The 26568-nt window shown below is 38.9% G+C and overlaps 1 protein-coding gene across 2 annotated transcripts in view; it reads left to right on the forward strand.

Annotated features, from left to right (window-relative positions):
* The window catches only part of ATRX (ATRX chromatin remodeler), a 66234-nt gene that overhangs the window by 19833 nt on the left and 19833 nt on the right, over positions 1 to 26568 (forward strand). For both annotated transcript variants that reach the window (XM_048318405.1, XM_048318406.1), the window contains 13 exons: positions 978 to 1087; positions 3170 to 3237; positions 4099 to 7016; positions 9559 to 9637; positions 15619 to 15749; positions 16256 to 16468; positions 18008 to 18101; positions 18618 to 18726; positions 19353 to 19532; positions 19913 to 20054; positions 20440 to 20549; positions 22472 to 22618; positions 22813 to 22990. In XM_048318405.1, coding sequence (XP_048174362.1) covers positions 978 to 1087; positions 3170 to 3237; positions 4099 to 7016; positions 9559 to 9637; positions 15619 to 15749; positions 16256 to 16468; positions 18008 to 18101; positions 18618 to 18726; positions 19353 to 19532; positions 19913 to 20054; positions 20440 to 20549; positions 22472 to 22618; positions 22813 to 22990 — 4479 coding nt within the window. The remainder of the gene's footprint in view (positions 1 to 977; positions 1088 to 3169; positions 3238 to 4098; positions 7017 to 9558; positions 9638 to 15618; positions 15750 to 16255; positions 16469 to 18007; positions 18102 to 18617; positions 18727 to 19352; positions 19533 to 19912; positions 20055 to 20439; positions 20550 to 22471; positions 22619 to 22812; positions 22991 to 26568) is intronic.

The following is a 26568-nucleotide window of genomic DNA, read 5'->3' on the forward strand; positions in this document are numbered from 1 at the left end:
TGCTTGGTTCTAATTCTAGGGTAGTGATTAGTTAATTAAAAATAGAAAAAATACAGAGTCTGTACTCAGATTGTAATCATTAAATTAAACTGTATTGACTTAATCACTGAACATGACAGCAAAGGACAAGTTGCAGTTAAGTGATCTCTTACCAAACCTGTATCTGCTTGATCACAAATTGGGTTTTTGGAAGTATAGAAGTTTCACAAATGATTTTCTTTTTTCTGCTGTTGAAAACAAAAATATTTCAGAGTATTAATTAGTCAGTTTAAGAGCCTGGCATGGAGTGAGCCTGCCAGGCCCAAGTTTGCCCCTTCTGAGCTGAACTGGGGGGTTGGCATTAAAAAAAAAAGCTTTCTTGACCAAATGTAGCAGAGTGGTGCACACACCATGGGAGCAGTCAGCAACATGGGGAGAACATGTGGATCATAGCAAAATTCTAGTTTCAGAAAAACCCAAAAACTGCTATCCTGAAGAGAACAAAATGTGAGGAAAGATTTTTCAGGCACTGTTACAAGGATTGCTTGCATTTTCTGTTAGAGTTTTTCATGCTTTTCTTTGAGAAACTAAAATTGTGTGTGAAAGAAATGTCATAATACAAACATGAACTGCAATGATATTTGTTGAAAAGAGATTAAATGGGGAATGTCATCCAGAATATCAGAGCTGCTCTGAAAGAATTTTAGTGATGATTCTTACTTAAGTGTGTTTCCAGGAGGTGACCAGTTAACTCAAATTAAACCTCTCAAAGGGAAAGAATTGTATCTTCACCCTGAGTGAAGCATAGAAATCAGGGGTAAAAACAGTCCTAAAATAGCAAATGGTTACAGAAAGATTTCTCTGGTGCTGGGTGCAGAAATAAAGGCATGTGAGAAACCTGACAGTCCAGAGTATCGTAAGAAAATGCAATAGGTACATACAGATTTCTTAAATAAGAATGAAAACAATTGATGTGTGGTTTGTAATCCTTTCCATAGAAGAAGGACTCCATGGAATTGTAAGTTGTACAGCTTGTGGGCAGCAGGTGAACCATTTTCAAAAGGATTCAATCTATAGACACCCTACACTGAAAGTGCTTATATGTAAGGTATGTGGCAAACAGTTCTGTTTGTTTTTGTTTCAGAATGTCATATTAGTTGATTTGGGTGGGATTTTGTGGGAGTAATTCTTGTTCATTAGTCAATAAAGTTTTCAGTCATTTGCTGTTACAATTAAGGAAACTATAATGAGGAAAAAAAAGGCAAATATACTTACAAATTTATATTCCTTTTTTCTTATATCCTGTGTTTCTTTGTTATTTATTTCTACAGCTTTATGGGTATAATCTTAGTGAATTTTTAATGTTAAATGATCTGTCTGAAATTTCTGCCTACTCATAATGTATTTTAAGAACAGATTCAAGTCTGCATCTCCTGCTAAAGCATTCCATGTAAAACAGCATTGAAATAAGGAGCAGAAAAGCAGCTTCAAAGCCATCTCTGTTTCTGCCAGCTCCTAGACTGTTCTAATTTATGGCAGCTTTGCAGTGCTGGTCTAATCCATAACCTTAAGCCCAGTATCTGAGTTTTCAGCTGTGTGGCTTCCTGCTGGCTCCACAGAGGCCCTGAGTTGGCTGCAGTGGGAAGAGGTGGGACAGGGCAGGAAGGAAATGTCCCTGCCTCCTGCTGTGGAGACCTCTGGTAATTTTTGGAGAGCTGCAGAGATCTCTCTTGCATATTCCTATGGTTGTGGAGATTTCTGTATTTATAAAGATATTGCTAAAGAGAGAGATACAGTTCTGTGTTATAAAGTAGATGTAGCATTTCCCTGCTCTTCTCTCCTTCTCCCTCTTCCTAGCTCCTCTTTAGTGTTCCATACTCAGCTAACAAACAGTCTCAGCCATGCCCATCTAGTCTGGTGTGCTGGCTCTTCTCTGCTTTCGGGCTTGTTTCTTTTACAAAAATCAGCTCACACGGTGACCCTTTCCCCATCTCCACTGGAGTCCCAGCTCCTGTTCCTGGCTTTGCACAGCCTCAGCACGTGGCTGTAGCTGCCCAGGTTCCTGCAGTGCACATCAGTGACCTGGGTCATTTTTGTAACCTGGTCAGGGTGTTGGGTTCAGTAGCAGCTCTTGACTGGGAGCTCTGCTACATGAACTGTATCAAGGGTTGTTTCCCTTGATTTTCTTTGTTTTTACTGAATTGAACATGGCCTTATGTTAATGTGAGAGGAAGGAATGGAAGCCCCTGGTCTCCATACTCCAGCTCTTTCATTTTTTCTGTGCCTAGTTCTGCCCTTATTTTTCTCCTGCTTAGGTAAAACAGTCCCAGACCTGAGAAGCTGTTTTCCTTTGACTGTGAATATTCCATCAAGTGTCTAAACATCAGATTTTACTGGGGTTTTATGTTGATTTTGGTTGTTTGGATAGTTCAGTTGAACAGATGTGCAAGTCTGCTCTGAATAATGGGGCATCATCATTTTAAATTCAGGTGATGAAGCCTCTTCTGGATTCTGAATTGTATTAATGCCTGTTCAAAGTAGAGCTACAAGCCTGGGAGAACCTTCTTCACTAACAGCTGGGGAAAAAATAACACCAAACCTACAGAATTTGGTGTAAACAATTCAGCGACTGAAGCTATCAATAATTCTGGTTGAATAATTTGTATTTTTTTTTCTTAGCATTACCACGTTTTCAATGAAAATGTTTATTTTGCACCTGGAAATGGAATTCTTGGATGTTAACATCATGATTAATGCTGAAGACATTTTTGTCTATAGCCTTATGGCATCACATGCTAACATAAGGAGCATCCAGCTGAAAATTGTAATTTTTGTAGGATTAACGTGTCAGGGAGGATGTGGTGTTGATTTACCTAGGAAATGGATGGAAAAAAATGTTCAGACTGGAAAGAAGTATTCAGCTGATGTTCTAAGATCCACAGATATGCAGCCATCAAACAAAAGCCTGTTTAATTTTCAAACAGACCTTGAGCCATCTAAATAAGTCATGGTTTGAGACGTGTTCTATCCATGGAAGATGTTTTTTAGGTTAAAACAAATGTAAAAGGCTTAGAATGCTGAGGGCCTTGCCTTGCAACTGCTGCTTGTAATGCATGCTGAAATATAATGAATTGCTGAAGCCCAGTTGAGATTTAATAAAGAATTTCTTGTTCTCTCTCTTTCTTTCCAGACTTGCTACAAGTATTACATGAGTGATGACATTAGTCGTGACTCGGATGGGATGGATGAACAGTGTAGGTAAGTGTACAAAAACTGCAGAGTGTACAAAAACTGAAGTAACACCCACAGCTCTGCTGGTGTCTGGATCCTTTTTCTTGCAATCGTGATGTTATTGACAAAGACAAGTACATAAGAGCTGAATGAACAATTATTTGTCACCAAGAAATACTCAGCCCCAGGGTATTTCTGACTGTTTGATTGTTGTTTTAGTAATGAACAGGCAGACATTTTATAAAGAAATCTAATAGCAAACACTTGTAAGATACCACATTTTTAATTAAATAGCATGCCACCTTCTGAACACCTTAAAGGTGGGGATAGAATCTGGCATTCTAAACCTTGTGAGCCTCAGAAACTCAGTTCTCCAGGTGCATCTCCCACTTTTGAAATGCTAAAGCACTTCCTTGTCCTTATGTCAAATACCTAAATGTGTAATTCAGTCAAAATTGTGCAGTCTCTGGTTTCTGTGAGCTTATTGTCCACCACTTTCCAGTCTTCGTGTGCTCCTGCAGTAGTAATGTATGAGTTAAGGCTAGAAAGGCTTAAGCTTATTAATTTTGCTGTAAAAGAAATCACAAATTTTCATAAGAAACAGGGAAAATAAGATTTAATTAATTTTTTTCTCTTCTTTAAAGAATTAAATCAGTGCTGAAATTGTGTTTGAAAATTACTGACCATTTCAGCTTTGTGAAGTGTTAATGTAATACGTGAATTTTCTGACTTGGCAATTCTCAATTGAGCTTTTCAGGCGCGCTTTCAATAACGGTTCCAAGTAATGGATATCTGTTCATCACTTGAACTTTTAAATATGTGAACTTAGGAATGTATCATCTTGTTGATGTGGAGACAAGACTCTTACCATTCTCAATGTCGTTGCAGGTGGTGTGCTGAAGGTGGAAATTTGATTTGCTGTGACTTTTGCCATAACGCCTTCTGTAAAAAGTGCATTTTGCGCAACCTGGGCCGAAAGGAGCTCTCGACTATCCTGGATGAAAATAACCAGTGGCACTGCTATATTTGCCATCCAGAGCCTTTGTTGGACTTGGTCACTGCGTGTGACAGTGTCTTTGAAAATTTAGAACAGTTACTTCAACAAAACAAAAAAAAGATGAAAGTTGAAAATGAAAAAAGTAAAATATATGACCACACGGTCAAGTTTTCTCCAAAGAGAAATAATGCAAATTGTAATGGGGAAGAAAAAAAATTAGATAATTCATATTCAGGTTCACTAACATATTCGTATAAAGCACTAATGGTGCCAAAAGACTTGCTTAAGAAAACAAAAAAACTGGTTGAAACTACAACAAATCTGAATTCTAGCTTTGTAAGCTTTTTGAAAAACGCTGCAGAAAATGTAGAAATAAGCCCAACTGTGCAACTGTGCCAGCTGAAAGCTTTTAAATCTGTGCTGAGTGACATGAAAAAAGTTCATCTGTCACTAGAAGAAGGCCTGAACCTGGAGATTCAAGCATTGAATGTTAAAATCAAAGATAAAAATACCAAAGAGAAAAAAACTGAGGTTAGATCAGAAAAAAATGAGGTGAAAAAAGATGAAGGAAAGGAACATGTGGCATTAAAAGAGGATGACGCTGTACAGACACAGAAAAAAGTTGTGTCGGAGCGGTCTGACAGTGAGCCCATGGATCAAAGTGTTCCCTCAGTGGAACAGACAGATAACAAGGCAGCTCCTGGGGAAGAGAAAAAGTCTGGCAGAAATGAAGAACCACAGTATGAGCCCAACAGTACAGAGGCTTTAGACATGGATATTGTGTCCATCCCCTCGTCTGTTCCTGAAGATATTTTTGAGACTCTGGAATCTGCTATGGAGATTCAGATGCCATCAGATGAGCAGGACAGTGGAAACACAGCAGCAGATCATGAGACTCTAAATCCAAATACAAAACTGACCACTCCTGTGAAAGATACCAAAGGTGGTACCAAGTTAAAATCATCAGCGAAAGGAACAAAAGAATTGATTGTCAAATTGACTCCTGTTTCCCTTTCAGAGTCTACAGTTAAAGCTGAAGATCAAGACAGCAGTGTAGAAAAGGACAGTAAAGATGTTGAGGCATCTAAAGACGCTGATGCATCTCAACCTAGAGCAGCAAACTGTGATTCTGTAAAACAAAACCATAATGTTGGCAGCGAGCCCTCCACGGAGAACGAGGCTGTGCCCGTGGAGGACGCGGATCTCCGGAGGTCGCCGCGCGTCAAGACCACCCCGCTGAGGCGCCCCACGGACATCAGCCCCCTGACATCCAACTCAGAGGAGGACAGCAATGACACGAGCAATGAAAAACGGAAGAGAAAATCATCCAAGCAGCCAAGGAGGAAAAATGATAAAAGAAATTCTTCTGACAGCACTGCTGATGGTCCTAGTCCTAACAAACTTTCCAAATCCAAAAAGCCATATGACTTAGATCACAGCTCAGACTCTGATGAGATGCCAGCTGTCCTTAAAGAGGCAGGGATGATGAGTCGCAGCTCCTCAGACAGTGAAAGCAACAGCGAAGTGCCAGCAAATAATCAGAAGACTTCAGATTTTCAAAAGAGTCAACCAGTAAAGGATGAAAACGGGAAACGAAAAAGGAAAAGTTCCAGTTCCGGTTCAGATTTAGATGCTAAAAGAGGCAAATCAGCTAAAAACGCTGCTGCTGCTAAAAAGAAACGACAAAACTACTCAGATTCTTCAAACTATGATTCTGAGTTGGAAAAAGAGATAAAAATATTGAGTAAAATTGAGGCTGCAAAAAAATCGAAGAAAACATACTCCCAAAAAGATGATAGTTACGATTCATCTGAAGAAGAGCAGAGGAAAAAAGTAAGCAGTAAGAGAAAGGTAAATCTGAAGAAGAAGAGAGGTAAATCTTCTGAAGATGATGATGCTGAGAAGTCTTCCCCAGAGAAGGAAATTAATCACTCTTCTAAAGATAAAAAAATGGGTAAGAGGTCAGCTGCTAAGGAGAAGATAAACAGAGACTCAAAAGAAAAATCTGCAAAGGGAAAACACGATGAGTCTTCTGATGTTGAGAAGTCTTCGCTGGAGAAAGAGGAGAGTCCTGAAGTTAAGAAAAAGAAGGATTTGAAAAAGAAAAAGGCACAGGATGATTCTTCTTCTGAGAGTACTGAGAAATCTGCAAAGAAAGAGCACAAGTTGGAGTCTTCCAAAGACAGACTCAAGAACAAAAAAGGATCAGAAAGCAAAGCAAAGCAATCTGAAAAACTGAAAAAGAAAGATTTGAAGAAAGAACAAGGTGATTCCTCTTCTGATCTTGATAAGTCATCTCCAGAGAAAGGAAGTAGCAATTCTTCTGAAAACGACAAAATTAAAAAGGAACCCGTGTTTACAGAAAAGAGGAATTTGAGAGAGAGAGTAGCTAAAAGAGTGCACATTGATTTATCCTCTGATACTGAGAAATCTCCCCAAAAAGAGGAGAGTTCTTCTGATGATGCTGTGCGGCGTAAAAAACGAACTGAAACGAAAGAAAAGAAAAAAATAAGCCACAAAAAGAAAATTTCCAAGAAAGAACAGAACGACTCATCCTCTTCTGATGAGGAGTCCTATGAAGACACTAAGAAAAAGATTAAAAGAGGATCAGTAAAAGAAAGTAAAAAGAGCAACTTAAAAAAGAAGGTGGCAAAAAAGAAGGTGGTTGTCACTTCCTCTTCCTCGTCTGATAAGGAAGAAAATGATGATCAGAATTCCACAGGCGATGGAAGCAGCGACGAGCAGAAGATCAGGCCGGTGACCGAAAGCTTGATGCTGTCTGCTGATGCAGGATTTTGTCAGTCATCAGGTGTGCAAAAGATGTTCATGTACACATATTAAAATATAAACAGGAATTTTGTAAGGTTTGGGTGACATTTAATAATGTAGAAGCAAAAAACGCTCACCAGTAGGGAATCGTGCATTTAAATGTTTGCAGCCTGTCGGGTTTTCTGATACAGATTTGGAAGCACATGTTGTAAAGTTCCCTTCCAGCCAAACTATCCTGTGGCTGTAAGATTCCATGATTTCAGTTTGTGCAGCTTGTACCTTGAGGAAAAAAAAGATATCACTGTAAATGGAGGTGCTTTGGGAACCCCAGGCAGTATTTGCAGCAGGTACTGCCTTGAAGTCCAGCTTTCTAAAGCCTGGCCCTTACCTCACCTGCCCTGGGACTGTTCAGCAGAAGCTGATTTGAAGGAGTAGATAATGTGGTGAACTCAAATTTATCACCTCCTGTTCTGTGCACTGGAGGTGACTCTGGAGACGTGTGGCATTGTAATATACATTTCAAAATCAAGCAGATGATTTTTGTGCCTCACAAGAGCCATGTAGGCTTAGAACAGCTACTTAGAAATCTGTCATTGCTTATTGTTTTCATATGTTGTGTCTCTGTGCAGATAATATTAGGACTTGTAGAGCTTTTCCTTGACTGCTGCCTTAGCAGTGTTTTCCCCAGTGATGTCACTGGCAGGAGAAATTGCAGATAATTCATGGTTTGCATAGTAATGAACTGGCTCTTTGCGTGTGGTTGCTGCCGCAGCCATTAAACTCTCCTATAGACAGACAATTGATGGCACTCAGTGACAGTGTTCAGCATCACTGAACCATCAGAGAAAAATGCCTTAGAAATGGAATTGCTCATGTACAGTTCATGGACTTGGTATTGAAACGGCCCAAGAGGAAAAAGTTGGTTTTAATATATCAACAGGTGTCTGAGGCAGTGGGACCTGTTGTTTCATTTGCAGGTCACAAGTGGAAAGATTGGGTCATTATTGGAGAGATGGATAGCAGGGTGCAAATGAACAAGTCTGTGGTGTGGGATGATTGACAGTAGAGTTAGACTGAGAGAGAAGTGGGTTGGTTTAGACTGGAGACAGAATGCTAAAAATGGGGTGTCTGAATTTCTGTCTGCAAATCAGCTCATGGGCAGTTTTAGGGGAGGCTGAGCTGGATGTGTGCCCAAAGGATGAGAGGCAGTGGATACAGCATTTAGCAAGGAAAACTGATACAGACACTCAAAGAAGTGTTCTTAAACTGAGCATGGTCAAAGCTTGAAACTGGTTGCCTTGCTGAGCTTTGGAATCCCTGTCCTTGGAAATGCTTAAAACTTCACTGGCCAAGACCCTGAAATAACTGACCTGACTTTGGAGTTAGCTTTGCTTTGATGGTGGATTTGGAGTAGAGCATGTCCAGATGTCTCTTTCAGCCTTAGTTATCATTTGCTTCTATGAAATTCTGCCCATGTTAGAGTATTTTCAGAGGAGAAGAATGTGCCCTTTCTCTGCAGTCTGCTTTTGATTTAATAGGTGAATTAATAAAGGAGTCTGTTCTGGGTCTGAATAAGCTGTGTAGATTGATCATTAAATGAGACTTAGGATCTGGTTTAACCAACAGGATGCTTTTATTTATCCGAATGAGGGACTTTCTGTGATCACCTTGGAGTGTGCCTCTCTCAGCCTAGTTTTAGTCCAGTCCTCCAGTCCCCACAGATAGAAAATAAACAGAAATTATGGATGAGGGAATCTCAGCTTGTTAGGATTGTGAGGTTTCTTTCCCTAAGCTTAATTTTACTACCTAGCAGATTTGTCTGATGTGCATGCAAGAAAAAAAGAGAGAAAAGCAAGGAGACAGGCCTGGGAATGTGCTAGAAACAATCCAAATTCCTCAGTCCAGCCAGGAGAGTGCAGAGGAGCTTAAGGGCAGGCTTCACACTGTGCTGTTCCTTCTCTGTCACGTGTCCCACGCTGTTGGTTTCTATGTCCTTTGTATATGGGACAGTGCCATGTAGTGCAGCTGAGTTTGGATATTTGCAGTAAGGATAGCATGTGGAATTCTCAAAATACAACTCTTTACACACACCCATGGTCTGAAAGCAAAAATAGGAAGGGTTAATGTTCTCCAGTACTTCCTCATGGCAGCCCCTGGGCTTGGGAAGCAGTTCTGTCCTGTATTTGTTTGTGCCTTCTTTTCAGTTTGCCAAACTCACTAGAGGAGCTTCTGACAGAGCAAATAATTTCTTAGGGCAAATAATTTCTTAGGTAACTTCTTTCTGATTCCTGGGTAGAGTAGTTAGTCTCTGTGTTTTGGTGTAAAATCCCAAATCACAGTTTGTAATTAGGAACGAGTTGCAAGTTGTGTGTAGCAGCAAGCATAATGTGCATTGAAAAACTACATTTATTTTTATCTGTCAAGACAGGTAACTGGTAGAAAGGTGGTATTACCAAGCTGTTTATAAATTGGGATTTTGATGGAGGTGTAGTTCACATGTTGTGTTGTTCATTGTGCTGTCGTGTATTGTTTGTTGCCGGGTTTACATGTACTGAGTGTTTTCTCTTGGGCTTTTTTTGCAGGAGATGAGGGAGAGGCTCTATCAAGGACTATCCCAATGGAGGAGGAGGAAGATGATGATGATGACGACCCTGAGAATAGGTATGATACCCTCCGTAAGGACTTAAAAACGATTATAACACACCCTAGGCGTGGGCGCAAACCGGCGCAACGGAGGAGCAAGCAGGTGGTAAAAAGCACGGCTGCCTGCCCGGTAAAGACTCGCTCACGGGCCTCCCGCAAGTGTGAACACGGGGCCAGAAAACAGAGGCCCAGAGCCAGAAATGCAAAGCAAGTGTTTAGAAGTGGTAGCTGAGACACCTGGCTAGGGGGTGTTCTCAAGGCACTGCAGCACTGTCCCGCTGGGGTTCCCGGTGCGAGTGGGAGGTTGGTGACAAAGGATCTTGCAGGCAGGTAAAAAGCTGCTGCTGCTAAATGTGAATTTCAGCTAGTTCTGGGAGTAGAAGGTGACAGTTTGCATCTGTGCAATATGCAGTGCTGCAATATTTTCAGAATTAATTTGGTTATTACTGTTACTTAATATGCTTTTTTAATTGAAACACTTTTCTCAATAAAGAGAAAGCACAAATGTGGGGAAAACCGTATTAGATATTTTCAGCTGTTAATTCAACTGAGTTTTAATCCACTAAAAAGTACCTAAAGTGACTAATGCGAGTTAAGGCCATGATTCTACAAGCACTGTGCATAGGCTCAACTGGTATGAAAGATACTAATTATATATTTTAAGTCTTTGCATAGATATTTTCAGAATTGTGGCTTACATGTATTGCTTCAGTTTTGAAATCAATAAAAGAGAATCTCTGTAAGATACAGTTAGCTAAGACATGTCATATTTTACCAGTAACGTTGTAGCTTATCAAAATTAGCTGGCTAGAAATGTAAAAGCTTCATTTCCTAAGGAGTAAATGCAAAACATGAAGTATTGCTCAGCTCCAAGCCACAGTTTCTTTTTGGAAGTCACTGTAGTTAGACTGAAGAGCTGTTCAACAAATTTTTATATAGTATTTCAGAAACTGATTTTTTTTTTTGTTGTTTTGGCCATATAGCATGTGTGGGACCAGTTGCTGGTGGAGTCTTTTTCTGCTTCTGAGCCTTACTAGTTTAGAATGTGGAATCCTTGTTTCACAGAGTTGTATGTTTGGATATGTGGCTGAAGTAAATTTTAAAAACACTGTTTTATATCCTTTACGGACCTCAGTTTGGCATCAAAATGCTGCTGCTGAATTAGTTCTTGTGTGGTTTTAGTCATCAAATTTAACCCAGTAATTCAGCTATTTAAAGAAAGATGCTTTTTAGGGACTTGGCAGCACAGGGTCATAAGCAGAACATGTAAACTTTGGTATAACAAGATTTTTTAAAATTCTGTTTTCATTTCAGTCCTGTTTTAATTATTTTAAATTTTTTTTTCTTCCTTTTTTTTTTTGCTTTTTGAGTTTCTGGTCGATAACTAAACCAATACACTTTTGTCAGAAGTTCAGCATTTACCACACAGATGTTTTTTTGACAGAACTCACTCATGAGTTTGAGCTATATTGGGAAATGAATGAACTTAATTGATAACGAACAGTAATATAACTTCGGGCTTTAAAAATCAGTTTCTGTACTTTGTTTTGAAGCTGCCTCTTTGTTAAGTTTTTATTTAGGGGATCTTTTGAACATCTATTCATGAGATGGAGAGGTATTTTGTCAATAAACAGTGTTGTCAACCTTCAGACATGTTAACTGGTAATGCAGTCTGACTTTACCTTAATCATGTGTTGTACTTGGCACCAAAATCAGAGCTATAAACTGTAAAAAGATGGAACAAATTTCAAGAAGTTAAAAACTTGTTCTTCTGTTTACTCAACACAAAGTGTTTAAATAGTTTACCTACTGATTCAGAGAAGTTGCCTATTTTCTTCCAGGCCAAAGAGGGTACGTAGTACCTGCTGGGTGTTTGTAGTGTGGGAACTCTCCTGTTTGCAAGTCTCTAGTTTAGATGTTCTGTTATTTGCATACCTGGGGTTGTGCATGACATGAATATTAATAGTCTTGAAATCATCTTTGCCAAAATGCAATATCCAAGTGGGTCATACTATGCCATACAGTGCTGTATGCTTTCATCTTCTGTTGTGTAACTATTATTGGTCCTTCTGATCTTTTAAATGGTACTGTTTGATATGTTTGCAGTAGTTCTGTTTATTAAGAAGTTAATAGTGTATTTAATGCAGAATGCCTTTAAGTATTTGATGGTTACAATAAATTTTTGTAAAACGTTTTTCTTGTCCAAGCATTTAATTTAATACAACTCTGACAGCTTGAAAATCAGCCTCTTCCAACAAAGACAGCACAGTATTTAGAACAAGGTGTTTGGCAGTTTTCACTCATTTTTTTTAGACATGTATGACATTTCATCCAAATATTAATGTCTTAAAATATATTTTAAAGGGTTCTGAATTTTCTAGTAGTATCCTAAAGGCCCATTTAAGCCAGTAGTGCTCTAGCTGGAATTCTGGTGGCTTTTATTAGCCACATTCCACCATCTTCCCCCACCCAAGGGCTTATTTCAGGCAACCTTATTTCTACATATAATTAGTAGGTATTTATGAACACTGAGTGTGAGTTGATGTAATCGAATTGGTAATGAAACATCACAATAATGAACTAAAATTTAAAATCATGGCTTTTTAAGAAAAGTGATTTTTACAGTGGTAGCATTGTCTCACCAAGATTTTGAACAATCTCTAAAAGAGTCCATTGTATTGGCGCTGTGAAATTCAGGAACAAGAGTGGTGCAAATTACCATGTGGGCTTAACTCCACATCATGAGAGGCTGCACCTACTGTTCCAGTTCTGCTGCAATGTCTGAAGGAGCTTTTAAAGTAGTCCTGCAGTGTAACTAAGCAACCCCTGGGTAACTTCCAGTTTGCCTGTCTTGTGAAAACTCTCTCCTTTTAGCACGACTTAAAAATCCATAGTAATCAATTCATGATTTAGAAATGTATTCTGCTGGTGTTGTTCTTACAAAGGGGAAATACCTTTGAAGCCCAGTCGATACAAAATTGTGAATATGTGCTATTATTTGATTCTAGAGTTGGTTTTGTGTGTCCTGGTTGAGGTTGCAGCCCCGTTCTGTAAGGCACTGTATAAATGTGTGTTGGGAGAGTGCCCTTCATACAAATGTCACGATGAGTTTAGATAAGATGGAGTGGGGCAACATGACATGCTCAAGGTCACAGCAGATCAGTGCAGGAATGAGTGAAATGCAGGGATTTTAAAATTTTATTGTATTTTTTACTTTATTTTTTACTACCTGAAACCCCGTGCTGGAGGTCATAGGGCTTTCTGTGGCTCTTAATTAAATCCATTGGTGATGCTCAACTGAATGGCCAAGAATCCTTTATGTCCTTGACCTGAGTAAATATTACAGTCCCTTTTGATTTACATGGTTTTCTCTGGAACAATGTGAGTGAGGGAATTTTCACACTATCATAGCTTGTTTGTCTTGCTGCTGTTAATGCAAATACTGAAATGTTAAAGCTACCATGTGAAGTTTCTTAGCTTAGAAACCTGATCACTTTAAATGTGTTTGTCATAAAGTAGAAATATGATGTGTTATCCTGGTCAACATCTATTGTAGTTTAATATAAAACCAGCTTCCAGAGTCCAGTACTCAATTTATTCTAATTCATATAAGCCATTTGTTGCATCAGTCATTTTGTCACATGCATTTACAAGGCTTAATCTCTTTGGGTCTAATATTGCTTACACTTACCATTCTTATCAGATCTGTAGTTAATTAAAAATGGGCATCTTTTAAATCCTGAACGTCTTAATAATGTCTCACATTTTTAGCCTAAATTAAATGCGTTGAAGAAAATGCAGCTTTTCTCACTAACAAACAGTCCCATCTCAGTTTGGTTGCAAGTGGTTAAGTCTTTATCCTAGATAAAAAATAGGACTAATTTTCTATCGTAGCCATAACTTCTTAATCAATATTATTATAAATAATTAGAAACTAATCAGTTTACCCAATCTGATTGTTGGTTATGCTGATGATTAATAGGAAAATGAGAGCATCTTCTCTTTATGGATGGTAGATTTTGTGCATGGTCTTTTTAGGTGTTAGATACATTTGCTGCATTCTTTTCCTCTTAAAAATATACTTCATTAAGGAACAAGTAAAAATGAAGGTCTTGTTTTGCTAAGAACCAAAGTCAGCCTTTTAAAGGTGACTTGTATAGAGGTAAGTGTTGCCATCCACAAGCTGTGTTAACTTTGCTAATGCACTTGCCAAAATAAGTCAAAGGCAGGACTTTCAGGCTTCAATTTCAGTTTTTTTCCAGGCCTTTTAGGTTTTTTTCTCTTCCAAAACTTGGGGTTTTTATTGAACAAGAAGAGTAGCCAGAGCACTGCTCTGCGCATTTTCTGGAGTACAAGTCAAGGGTAAATAATTTATGTGAAAAGCTGTCAAAGGGAAGCCAACCTGTGACATTCCAAGCAGTTTCATTTTGAAGAAAAAGTTCTGACTATTAAGAGATGGAAGAAATATAGTCTGAATTTCTTACATGAGGAGCTGTTTTTCTGTTGCTGTTACACATGATGTGCTGGGTTTTAGAAAAATCAACAACCAGTCAACCCTAAGTCCCTTTTCCAAATATCCTCTGGGAGGACCTAATGCAAAAAGCATTTGGAAGAGGATGTTACTTTTCTGTGGACTTAAGTAAGTTTTCATTGGGTTTATGCTGTGATCTCATGATAGATGTGGAATTAAAGTTCTCCAAGGGTACTGCTTGGTAAAGTTTTAATCAGTTTTTTCTTCACAAGCCATTTCTCAAGAGAGAGGGGGAGGGTGTGTTTTGGATGCTGGTGGATGGTCTGACTCACTGAACAATCTGAAATGTTTATTAAACTATTTTGCTTCCATCTTTTAATAATAACTGAATATAAATTAGTGTGAGAGTGTTTTTAAAAAATAACACCAGTGCTCAAAAATTAGAAAATACTGTGTGGAGTATCAGGAAAGATAGCTTGGGAAAATTCCCTTAGAAAAACTTCTTTTGTTTTGGCGGCACATTGCAGGCTGGAAAATGAAATATTGATTGTTAAAAGCCTATTTTATAGTGCTCTGTAGAAGCAGTTTTCTGGTGTATAAGCAGCTTTGCTTGAGGGATCCCCGTTTCTTTGCCATTCCCAAGTGAAGCCTGGATTGTGGTTCAGTTCCATGGGTTTTGAGCTGTTGTTTTGACTGGTGTGAAAGCTTTCCCATCCTGAACTATGTATACACAGTATACATTAATTCTCCCAAAAAGGCAAGACAGATGAGGTTTCACCTAGAAAACACATCTTTCATTTAAAATGGATGACCTCAGAATGAAAACTACAGTATTCCTGGTATTTATATGAGGAAGACCTGGTTTATCCTTTTTCCTCCTGGAAGTACAAGTACTCTGATAAGTCCACTATTTTCCTGTGCTTTTGACATACCATTATATCCTGCCTTGGATAGACTCAGGCAAGATGTTTGTGTTAAAAGTGCATATAAACAAATCATTTTTCCATAGTCACTTGTGCATTAGCTGGAAACTTTCTTGTTCTGCAGTGAAGCCATGAGAAGCTGAGCGGACAGTTTGTGGAGCAGGAAATAAGATGATAATTTTTATCTGAAATTCAGGTCCTGTAGTGTTGGTCAGACTTTTTGGGTATAAGCACATAAGGGTTTTTGCTAGAGTTGCTGTAAGGCAAGTGCTTGTGGTTAGTTACCCAGATAGACCATGAATAAAATGAAATCTCTAAGTCTGTACATTTTATAACCGTTTCCAGTCTGCTGTAAAGCAGGAAACTTCTCATCTAAAGAAGCTTTATACAAACCTGCTTTCTAAAAGCAAGTCAACACATCACATTTAGTGTGAGATTTTTGCTGATAGATCCTGTCTTGCCACAATGACTTTTCATCACGTGTCTTTTTTTTCGTTCAGCTTTCAGCCCTTTTTTTGAAGTTCTGAATGGTGTAGGATTACACTTGTCATTCATCGATTTACTTGAACAATGGAATAAATAGTGTTTTCTGTTTTACTTCAAAGAATTGCCAAGAAAATGCTTTTAGAAGAAATCAAAGCCAATCTTTCCTCTGATGAGGATACGTCTTCAGATGAGCAGCCGGAGGAAGGAAAGAAGAAACCTGCAAAGCAAACTGAGAACACAGGAGATGATGGTAAGCACCAAAAAGCCTCTGGGACAAAATGGTGCTGTGGCACCTGTCATGATTTCAAGGGTCACTTGGGAAAATGATGGTTGTTAAAGCTTTCAGCAAAAAATATTATTGAGGTTGATATGTATTTGCCACATAGAGGCCAATATATGTGGTCATGAGGATTATCATCTCTTTTAATCTCCTGTATGTTTATTTTTTTGTTACAGTCTGATTTTTGTAAGCAATTAAGAAGTCCTTGGGGTTTGTGAGGGATAATCTATACAGAACAGTAAGTTCTGCAAGTGCACAGGAGAGATTTGGCTAACACAGCCATTGGAACAGGCATTCCAAGCATTCAGGCAGTGTGAAATACTTAACATTTGAGAAAACTGGTATGTTGTTGCTTGTAATTCCCTGGAAAAGCACAGGATTTAGCCGAAATTAATTCAGATTTTAATTCTTGCCCAATTTATGTAAGATAGGAAAGTGACTGGTATGTATGTGGTACTGACTCTTCTGTGTGACAGGAGAGAATGAAAAGGAAGACAATAAGTCTGAAAAGGAAGAAGGTAATTCTGAGTCAGATTCAGAGGAAGAAGAAACATCTAAGAAGCCCAGATACAGACACAGACTGCTGAGGCACAAGCTCACCGTGAGTGATGGGGAATCTGGAGAAGAAAAAAAGGTGGTGAAACCAAAAGACAAAAAAGAAGGGGGGAAGCGCAGAAATAGAAGGAAAGGTACATAATCCACATCTTTTTTTTGGTCTTAAAAAGTACTTGCTTCTATAAAATAAGTCCAAAGCTTGGCAGAATGGAGATCTCAACCTCTGTGATTTTAAAATCCCTGTATAAACTTCCTTGTATATGAAATCTAGAATTCCCTTATCTTTGTGTGATAAATAGTTTTGTTTGAAATGCTGAATACAGTTGCAGCTCTCTCCACTTACTGTGTCCTCTGAATTGGATTAATCTGGTGGAGTCTTAGAATATCCATTTTAAACAGCACAGACAAGCCCAGGATGTCTAATTTGGGAAAATCAGCCTTGTCCTTTAAGTAATTTCTCTCTTGGACTGGCAGTAGTGCCTGAGGAATATGTCCATGCTGGGATTCCAGTGGAGCAGGCTGGAGCTGAGCAGCAGATGGCACTGTGAAATGAGCCTGGGCTGGGGGCTGGCTTTATTGTTGCAGGCAGCAACAAAGAACCTGTGGGGGTTTCCTGGCCAGGAAAAGTGCACTGGGCTTCCCTGTGTTGCACTGATGCCAGCCAGCTTTTGTGGTCTTCCACAGAATAAAAGACGCAATGTGATTTGTTTAGCATTTTCCTCTATGAAAACTCTCCTTTTTATCTGTTCGCATATTCAAGTTTTTCCTCCATTTGGGATTAAAACTCTACCTACAATATTTCTTTCAGGGGGAATAACTGTAAATTACCTTTGAATTAATGTGCAAATAAGAGGCAGCTCAGGATTCTTTAGCAGACCTTTGTAGTTGACTGCCCTCAGAACAAAGTATTTGATTTCAGTTTGCCTTTTTTAGCCCTATGTTATTAATGTTACCTTTCCCCATGTATACAGAACAACCCATGTTTTAAGCCTTGTCATTCAGAAAACAATTAAACTTTCCACTGTGTTCAAGGTCAAGCTGAAATTAAAGGTGTTAAATGCCATGCTGGTGTCTTAATTACCTAAAAATGCCACTGCTAGCTCCTCAAAGTGCTTAGGAGAGTATTGCTAATGCTGCTTTTTAAGGCGCATTTTTAATTGCTTTTTGAGGCAGTTTTGAGCTTGCATTACCTGAAGAAATGCCAAGCCATAAATGCAGTGATGTAATTTCATATGTTGTTAGTAAATATGGGTCCTTTCTTGAAGTATGGCTATAAAATGACACGTAGAGCATTTGAAACAAAAGCTTCTGTTTAACTAAAAATCATCTTTTGTTTTCTGAAGTTCCATACTGCTCCGCACGGTTCTCCTCCATCATATAATGCACTCTCTCATTTGCTTGTAAAATAAATGTAGATGTTCATGCATAAAGACCTCAAGGCTTGTTGGCACAATAAACCATCCACCAGGACTCAGCTAGTGCTTAAATTTTAACCTTTTCTTCTCTGTACCCCTTTTATCCCTCTTGCTCCTTATAAATGTGGGTTTAATGGGTCCCATATTGTCTGAAACCTTGGCAGTGCTTGTTGCTCTTAACCAATTTGTTGTACAGTGAGGAGCTGCTGGCTTTGCAGCGATGCTCACCATGAAATAAATGCTGGTTTCTTTTTCAAGTGAGCAGTGATGACTCAAATGACTCCGAGTTCCACGAGTCTGCAGTGAGTGAGGAGGTCAGTGAGTCTGAGGATGACCAACGACCAAGGACAAGGTATGAATAAAACTGAACTGTGCTTACCCTGTGTGTATTTGGGGTTTTAATAAAACAGTTTAGGCAGGGAGACTGTAAAAGTTAAACACTTTGGAGCAGTTCTTAAAACCCCTGATGATACTTATCTATAGGAATTATAGAACATTAATTTATTTTGCAGCAAATGGGGGAGTTTTGAATTTGTACCACAGTGGGGCGTACACAACAATTTGATGAGCCAGTACAAGAAAAGATGGACAAAAAAATTGACATTTTTATGTCAAATACACACTGTCAGCTGGTGGATTGCAGTATAAAACTACTGCTCGACAGTTCTGAGATTCTGTAGGGTTTTCTCATTGCTTTGTGTGTCCAGTGGGCTGAGGGGCAGGAAGGAATTTGGAAGTCAGCCCTAACTGCACAAAAGGAGTGCATATTTTATTAATTAATGATGTCGTACTTCTTTACCATTGTTTTTCAGCAAGGCAGTGGATTATTATGGTTTATCAATGATATTGCCTTTTTGTATTTTAATAGATCTGCCAAAAAAGCTGAGGCAGAAGAAAACCAGCGCAGCTACAAACAGAAAAAGAAACGAAGGAGGATAAAGGTTCAGGAGGATTCGTCAAGTGAAAATGAGAATAAGGTGCTGTATCATGTTTTGAAGGAATAAAGGGGAGTTGCTGTCTCTTCTGCCAGCTGCTCAGGGTATCTCAAACAGCTCTGCACAAAGGACAGTAAAAAATTAAAACTTTTCTCAATGTCAGTTCAGGCTAAAATTTATAAAGTGCCACCATTGTGGAGGTAAAACATTGTTTAACTAAAAACTTTTCCTGTCTACATCTTGATAAAAATGCTTGATATTGAAGTAAATGGAATTTTTAATCTAAATGTAGGTGAGACAAATTGTAGATTAAAGCTTTAGTAGTGTTGGGGTTTCTTGTCCTGTGTGGTGGAAGTAAGGGCTGATCTGATTTAGCACCAGTATAACAGGAAAGAAATGCTTTATTAATAATCATTAGCAACTATTAAATGATAACAATGCCTTCAGTACTGCCTTTGCACAGCGGGGCTTATCTTTGGTATCTCAGAATACATTACAGTTAAGGTGGCACTTCTTTTGTCATACTTTTAAAAAAGACATCTTTTTTCTTGTTAGCTGAACTTCACCTGTGTGTATAAGAATTTCTGGGAGCTTGTCTAAGAAAGAAGGGTTTGATGGTCTGTGCCATAATTTTCTAGCTAATGTGTACTTTATTTAATTTCTAATAGAGTAACTCCGAGAATGAGGACAATGATGACTCAAAGTCTCCTGGAAAAGGCAGGAAGAAAATAAGAAAAATTATTAAAGATGATAAACTTCGAACAGAAACGCAAAATGCACTTAAAGAAGAAGAAGAAAGAAGAAAACGTATAGCAGAGAGAGAACGGGAGAGAGAGAAATTGAGAGAGGTATGGTCTGATTTCTCTGTAAAATTCTGTGAACTTGAATTCCTGATCATGTTTAAGATGATAAATTTCAACCTCAGTGTAATTTGATGGGTAATTTTTGAAAACTGCTTACATGCAGCCTTGTAAGCCACAAGTTTTATCTGCAGTTTCCTGCAGGGTGACCTTGGTAAGTTTTATTTGATGCTGAGATCTTTAGAAAGTTGTTTCAGTTCCCTGCTGCTTCACTTCAGTGCCAGAGTAAGTTGTGAGGCAGTAAAGAATTGAAAGCTTCTTTTTACTAAATAAATTATGACTTCCAGTTCTGCTAAATCTGATGTGTCTCAGATGGTGGATGTTATTCACGTGAGAATATTCCTCTGGTGCCCTGGTTCTCTTTGCAGGTGATAGAGATCGAAGATGCTTCACCTCTGAAATGTCCCATTACAACCAAGCTGGTTTTAGATGAAGATGAAGAAACCAAAGAACCATTAGTGCAGGTTCACAGGAGTATAGTGACCAGACTGAAACCACACCAAGTAGATGGTAAGGGAAGACTTTAAAGGAAAAAAATTTAAATTTTTCTCTCCAGGAGCACAGCACTTTATGCAGACTGAATTAGAATAAAAACTCCTTGGCAGGTAAAACCAGAACGTTTTCTCTTCTCCCTGTCCCCAAGATCAGTCAATCTGCATCCTCACAGTAATGTTTTCCAACCCAGTTGCCACATCTTCAGAGAAACTGTGAATATAATCAAATTCAAGACAAAGATCATCCCACATACAACCCGCTGGACAGAAATGAATCAATAATTATCCTGACAGCTGCTTTCCTAAGAGTTATCATGATCTCAGTGATCACAGCTGTCTCTTATCAGGTGAACTTTAATGAAGTGAATGTTTAATCAGAAAACTTCAATTATTTCCTTCAGGTGTTCAGTTCATGTGGGATTGCTGTTGTGAATCTGTAAAAAAAACCAAGACATCTCCTGGCTCTGGCTGCATTCTTGCTCACTGTATGGGCCTGGGGAAAACATTACAGGTAAGAAACAAAATTGATTTCTGTGTAGCTCCCTTGCAACTCAGAACAAGAAAATAAATACAGCTGGTAGGAGAGAGGCTCCAGGAACCTGTTTCTAAGACAGTGTGATAATTGTAAGCAGGTTGTGGTTTTTACTATCTTCCTCATTCGTTTTCCCTTAAGTGGTTTATTTCCTTGACTGTTTTTAAATTCATTTGCTGCTGATAAAGTACAAGTTTATCAGATTTGGTTGTTTTTATTTTGTAATGCCAGACTTTATTTCTAAAGTCAGATGCTGGTGGGTTTGTGGGGGTTTTTGGAGTGAAACAAAGCTGAGGATGATCAGAGGGACCGAGGTCACTCGCGGTACGACCAGTTCAGGCAAACCAAGCTGCAGCTGTGGTTGGTGCTGGTGCACAGCAGGTTTTTAACTCCAGCTCCAGCAAATATAAAAATTTGCTTTGTTTAGGGAAATTGGAGTGACAGACACAGTATTCTGACAGTCTGTAGTTCTACAGAACACTTTGAAAATCACCTTTGAAAGATGTATTTTTCACACTTGATTCTAGCTTAGGTGGTGTGGTTCTTCAGGAGTTAAATCACACCTTTTAGTGGAGATTTGCAATGCTTTGCAGAACTGTTGTGGATGGGATAATCACACCTTTTAGTGGAGATTTGCAATGCTTTGCAGAACTGTTGTGGAGGGGACTTTTTACACCTACACTTTTACACCATATAGTTTGATTAAATACTTCACAGCAGAGGGTATTTTTATAGTGATCCAGATGTGTTAATGACAGTAATTTTGGCTGCAACTTCTTGATAATCAAAGAAAAAGCCATAGTTAGAAACATATATCAATATAACCCATTTTTAGGGCTGGTGTTTGAAGCTGAGGTAGTTGGTTTTTTCTGCATGTGTCCATCTGCCAGTCACTCTGCTGTGCTCTGTGATGCCATTTGCTGTTTAGATCTTAAAAGAGCTGAACCACCACGAGTTCTAGGAGACTTGGCAAACTGCAAAGAGATCAGGGAAATCAGGCAGCTGGGGACTTGCTGGCCAGGACAGAGGACTTTGGTCATGAATCTTCCTGAGTAGTTTTGTCTTACCACAGAACAACCAGTAACTCCTTTTGTTTCAAAAGCACTTTGTTGCCCAGTGTTCCAAGCACGGTCATGCAGTTTGAAATTCCTCTGAACAATCTATTAAATCAGAGTTGCCAGATACCAAGATTTTATGCAGAAGGAACTTCTGCTGTTGTGTATTAAAAGTCCAGTGGGAGAGCTGGAGCTGCCATGGGATTTGCTGACTCTTCTCTAATCCTGCCTTTGTTTGCTGCTGCTCAAAGCAGGCAGCCCAGCAGGAACACAGAGCGACACCAAAAGATTTTTGGGTTTTTTCCAGGCCTCAAGGAGGTGTTGTCATGTGCAACATACAGCTAGGCTGGCTGCAGGGTGAATCCTTGGAAAACATTGCCATAACCTGCTGCAGAGCTCTTCTGAGAGAATTTGCTTTGAAATACCTTGAAAATCAAGTGTGAGAAACTGCTTTAAGACTGAAGTTCACTTCTGAGAAACTTGACTGTGAATTTATTTTGTGTTTGGGGCGAGTGTTGGGAGAAAGCTTAAAAATGACCTGATAGAAATGATTAATTTATGAAAATGATTGGTGAAATGTAAAGGGAAGGTTCTCTATTTATGAAATCCTTCAGCAGTTCAAAAGTGGATCTCAGTATGTGAAGGATGTGTGCAGCCATGTAACACAGAGTAAGGAGTGTATGAACTCCAAAAACACCTGTATGAAATTTTAACCAGTGAGTTAAAACAGGAAAAACATGTTTAAACAAGGCTGTTGTTGGTAATTTAATTACATAATTGAATAGATACATTTATCTTTCTTTCCTGATGTTTATTTGGTGTTCTGCTTGTTTTTTTCTCTTGCAGGTAGTAAGTTTTCTCCACACAGTCTTGCTATGTGACAAACTGGATTTTCGGACAGCTCTGGTCGTGTGTCCACTCAACACTGCCTTGAACTGGCTGAATGAGTTTGAAAAATGGCAAGAAGGTTTGGAAGATGAGGAAAGACTAGAGGTAAAAGGCTTAAAAAGAGTTCTTCATGAAATAACTGAATGATTTGCATAATTGGGAAGTTCCACCACTCAGAGTACAGGCTAAGGAATGCACTTTATGTGAATTCTACTTCATATGTTGTAAGTATTAAAAGTTGCACCATTCTTTGAGTATTTTAAGAGTAATTAAAGCTTTTTTTTTTTCCCCTTTGGAAGGTCTGTGAGCTGGCAACTGTGAAAAGGCCTCAGGAGAGGAGCTACATGCTGCAGCGCTGGCAGGACGAGGGAGGTGTGATGATCATTGGCTACGAGATGTACCGAAATCTGGCCCAAGGCAGGAATGTGAAGAGTAGAAAACTTAAAGAAATATTTAATAAAGCTTTAGTCGACCCAGGTAAGTGAAAATTAATACAGGCTGTATAGATTGTACTTCCCAGGTGTATGTATATGAGGAAAGAAAAATAAATCAGATTTTTTTTTTTGTTGGCTTTTGCTGAGTTACAGAAATTTGTGCAGAATCTCCCCCATCTGCTTTTGTAAATAGATTTCTGTAATAGTCTTTTCTATTACATCAAATACAAGGAATATATTCTGGAAACTTCTCTTATTAAGTATTCTTATTTGCTAGCATTGCTTCCTTTGCAAAGTAATTTGAGGTGTCTATTGGGGATCCAAGGCTGTTTTAATCTGTTAATTTGTTACAACCACAAGCTGTTTTGTCCCTGATGGAAATTTACCGTTAAGGGCGCAGCTACACATGAAAATAGGAGACAGTGTACCTTAGAAGTGTGAAAAAACAAGTGTTAATGAAGCGCTAATTAAGGGAATGCAGATAAAGCAGGTAATTATGTTTTCAGTCTTGAGAAACAGATGTCTGCTTTGAGCTGAGCTGAACTGAGCAAACTTATTGTCAACATGTATGGAAGCACTTGAAAGTATTCCAAGTTAATATAACTGATTTCTCAGGTGGTCACCAAAAAGGAGTAAAAATTTTAGGATTAGGAAGGTTCACCATAATAGCAAAATTTCCTTGCAAATTCTGAACTGGCAGCTGATACCTGAAAATAACTTAGGGTTATGCAGGATGTCTTAAAAACTGGTTTTAAAAGGCACCTTTGCTGTACTGTTGGTATTTCTCCTTGAGAATGCAGATATGGAAGGCAAAGTAAATGGAGGTGGGTTTTCTTGGATCTTAATTATCTGACTGGACTTTACATTGACAGTCTGTGATTGGTTTTATTTTTTTCCCTCTTTCTGATTGATAACTGTACTCGGTGAGCTTGATTTTGTGAAGTTTCCTTCTAAAGCAGGGCTGTGAATTCTGTTCTAACAGACAAAGAGATTATTTTAAGGGGAAAAGTAACTTTGTGGTTATTGGCATTGGCCAAGTGGAATTGGCATCTCCAGCTCTGCAGAAAGGCTGCTTGAGCAGCTAAAACATTAATTTTCTGCCAGCTTGACTAAGTCCTACAGTGGCTGTGGAGTCAGGGAAGCTCCAGTGCAGCAGCTGATGAACTATTTTTGTTGATATATGTGTTGATTCCACACACATTATTTAAGCAGTGAAGGAAATGTACTTCTTGCCAATGGGTTTTTTGACTCCTCCTACCTAAGCTGTAGTTACTGAGAACAAAAAAAAACCCCAACAATAAACCAAACACCAAAAAAGAGGGGGGGAACCCTGTGCTGTCAGTGCTATTCTGTATCTGATTTTCTCAGGATATTGCATTTATTGAGAATATTGCCAGGAAAGTCAAAGCAAAGGGATAAAAGGTGTGAATTGCTGTGTCAAAGTAGTGGTGACAGGACAGTAATTTCGTGCTCAGTGGGTCATGTTCTGGTGCAGTGATGAAATAGTGTTATACAGTGATTGATTGTTGTGGGAGTTTTCCCTGGTGGAAAGTGTAAGGAAGGGCAAACATTAGGGTTGTTACCATGTGTCTTTCCAGCAGCACTGTCCCTTCATGGATTTGTGTTTGTGTAACCCCAAAAATGCTGGACTCTGGGATGTTGGACAGTGCAGTGCTAGGAGGAGACAGTGACTGGTGTAATGTGCCCTGTCCCATCCCGTGCTTTTACCCTGCTGTGTTCCTGTTCTCCTTCCAGACCTCTTCAGACACTGGGACAGAGCAGTGTTTGGGATTAGGTCATGGACTTGTATAGATTTAATTGGGTTTGGAAGCCACTGAACCTTACAGATTCTGAATAATTCCATATGAACATGGAGCCTCCTGTTCTCTTCTCTTCTCTTCTCTTCTAGGACTGGTTGGTAGGAGGGAATCAGACCACTAGGAAAGTCAACCTTGAAATAACTCCTTAATTATTTTTATAGAGTCATGGAAACTTGAAGGTTGGAAAAGACCTCCAAGATCAAGTGCAGACTCATGCCCACTAAGCTGTGCCATGATCTTCCACATCTACTCATTTTCTGAACACTTCAGGGATGGTGACTCCCTGGGCAGCTCCTTCCATGCTTAACCGCTCTCAATGAAGAAATTTTTCCTAATACCCAACCTGAACCTCTCCTGGCACAACTTGAGTGCATTTCATGTTGCCTCATCTCTTTCTGTATTTTAACTAATTGCCAAAAGATAGAAATGTCCATGTGTTGCTACCCACTAATTTTTGGAGCCATTTGGATTGGCTAAATGGATGAGAACGTGCATTGCAAGATTCTCATTTGATTTTTGCTCTCTTGGTGAGTCAGCATGGACAGTTGCAGGTTCCAGTGCAGGAGAAAGCCATGTGCTGGCTTGCTGCTGGGACTGGAGATAGGGAAACCTTGGCCTCTGAGAGCATTTCCCATTTAAAAAGCTGCAAATTTGGTATTTAAGTGCTAATTTAATGAGATGTGTCTGGTGAATACTTCTGGAGTAAGACATATTATATATGTGAAGCTTGTGTTGCATTGTTAAGGGGACCAGAGGGGGAAGGTTTAGCCAAAGTTTATGGGTGGAGAAGTGATTTCATTAATTACCCAGCTCTGCTACGTGGAAGAATGGCAGGATTACATACACATGCAGGTTTTCCAGGCTGCTTTGTGCCATTGCTGGAAGGGCTGTTGGTTATTGATCACTGCTGTGCTCTGCTTGTAGCACTTCAATAACGTTTTTTTTTTTTTTTACTTGTTGCTACTCACAAAAATTCTCTCACTGTTTAACTTGGAAACTGCTCTTTAATTGACAGTTGTATAAAGTTCTTGTAGACTTCAGAGGAACAGGAGAACTGTGTATATATACCTCTGTATATCTCTCATTTATATATTTCAATATATTAACATGTGCAAGTACAGTAAGGATGAGAAGGTGAAGACTGTAAGGAAAGATTGCATGAGTAGGGCTGTTTAGCCTAGAAAAAAACCAACTAAACTGACACATTTTCCACCATTTAGAAGCTGGTTAATGGAAGGAGTGTTATCAGTTGGTTTTGACATCATTTGGGGAAAGGAAAGGGCAGAATTTATTCAGATTTGCAGCAGCTTGGGTATTATTGCACAGTGTTTTAGCAAGAGAGGCTGTGGAGTTTCCCACTTCTGTCAGGTCTGTCCCTTTCTCATAACCCTTATCTCAGATGGAGAAAATGATCTAAATGATCCCCTGAGGTCCCTTTAAGTTTTACATTCCTTATCATATTTTGAGGAATGTTCTGTCCATAATGATTTGCATTTGTGTTTTTTAAGAACAAGGGAAAAACTCCACACATTTATGAAAATCCCTGCTGCTGAGCTGTAGCCAAGATGTTAGTTCAAGATATCAGTGCTACATGCCTGCCAAACAAACCATGAATAATTGTACTAAGATTGGGGTTTTTTCATATTTTTACTGTCATTCACTTACTCTAAACAACAGGTTTTGAGATGGTTTTGTAATTTAATTTCTCTAACTTCATGTGAATGAATCAGTCTTTAATGAAATGAGGACTAGAGAAAGGATCTGTCCCTGCTGGAGATGGTTATATAAAATTAAAGGAAGG

This window comes from Corvus hawaiiensis, chromosome 14 (assembly GCF_020740725.1).
Source record: "Corvus hawaiiensis isolate bCorHaw1 chromosome 14, bCorHaw1.pri.cur, whole genome shotgun sequence".
Taxonomy (NCBI): Eukaryota; Metazoa; Chordata; class Aves; order Passeriformes; family Corvidae; genus Corvus; species Corvus hawaiiensis.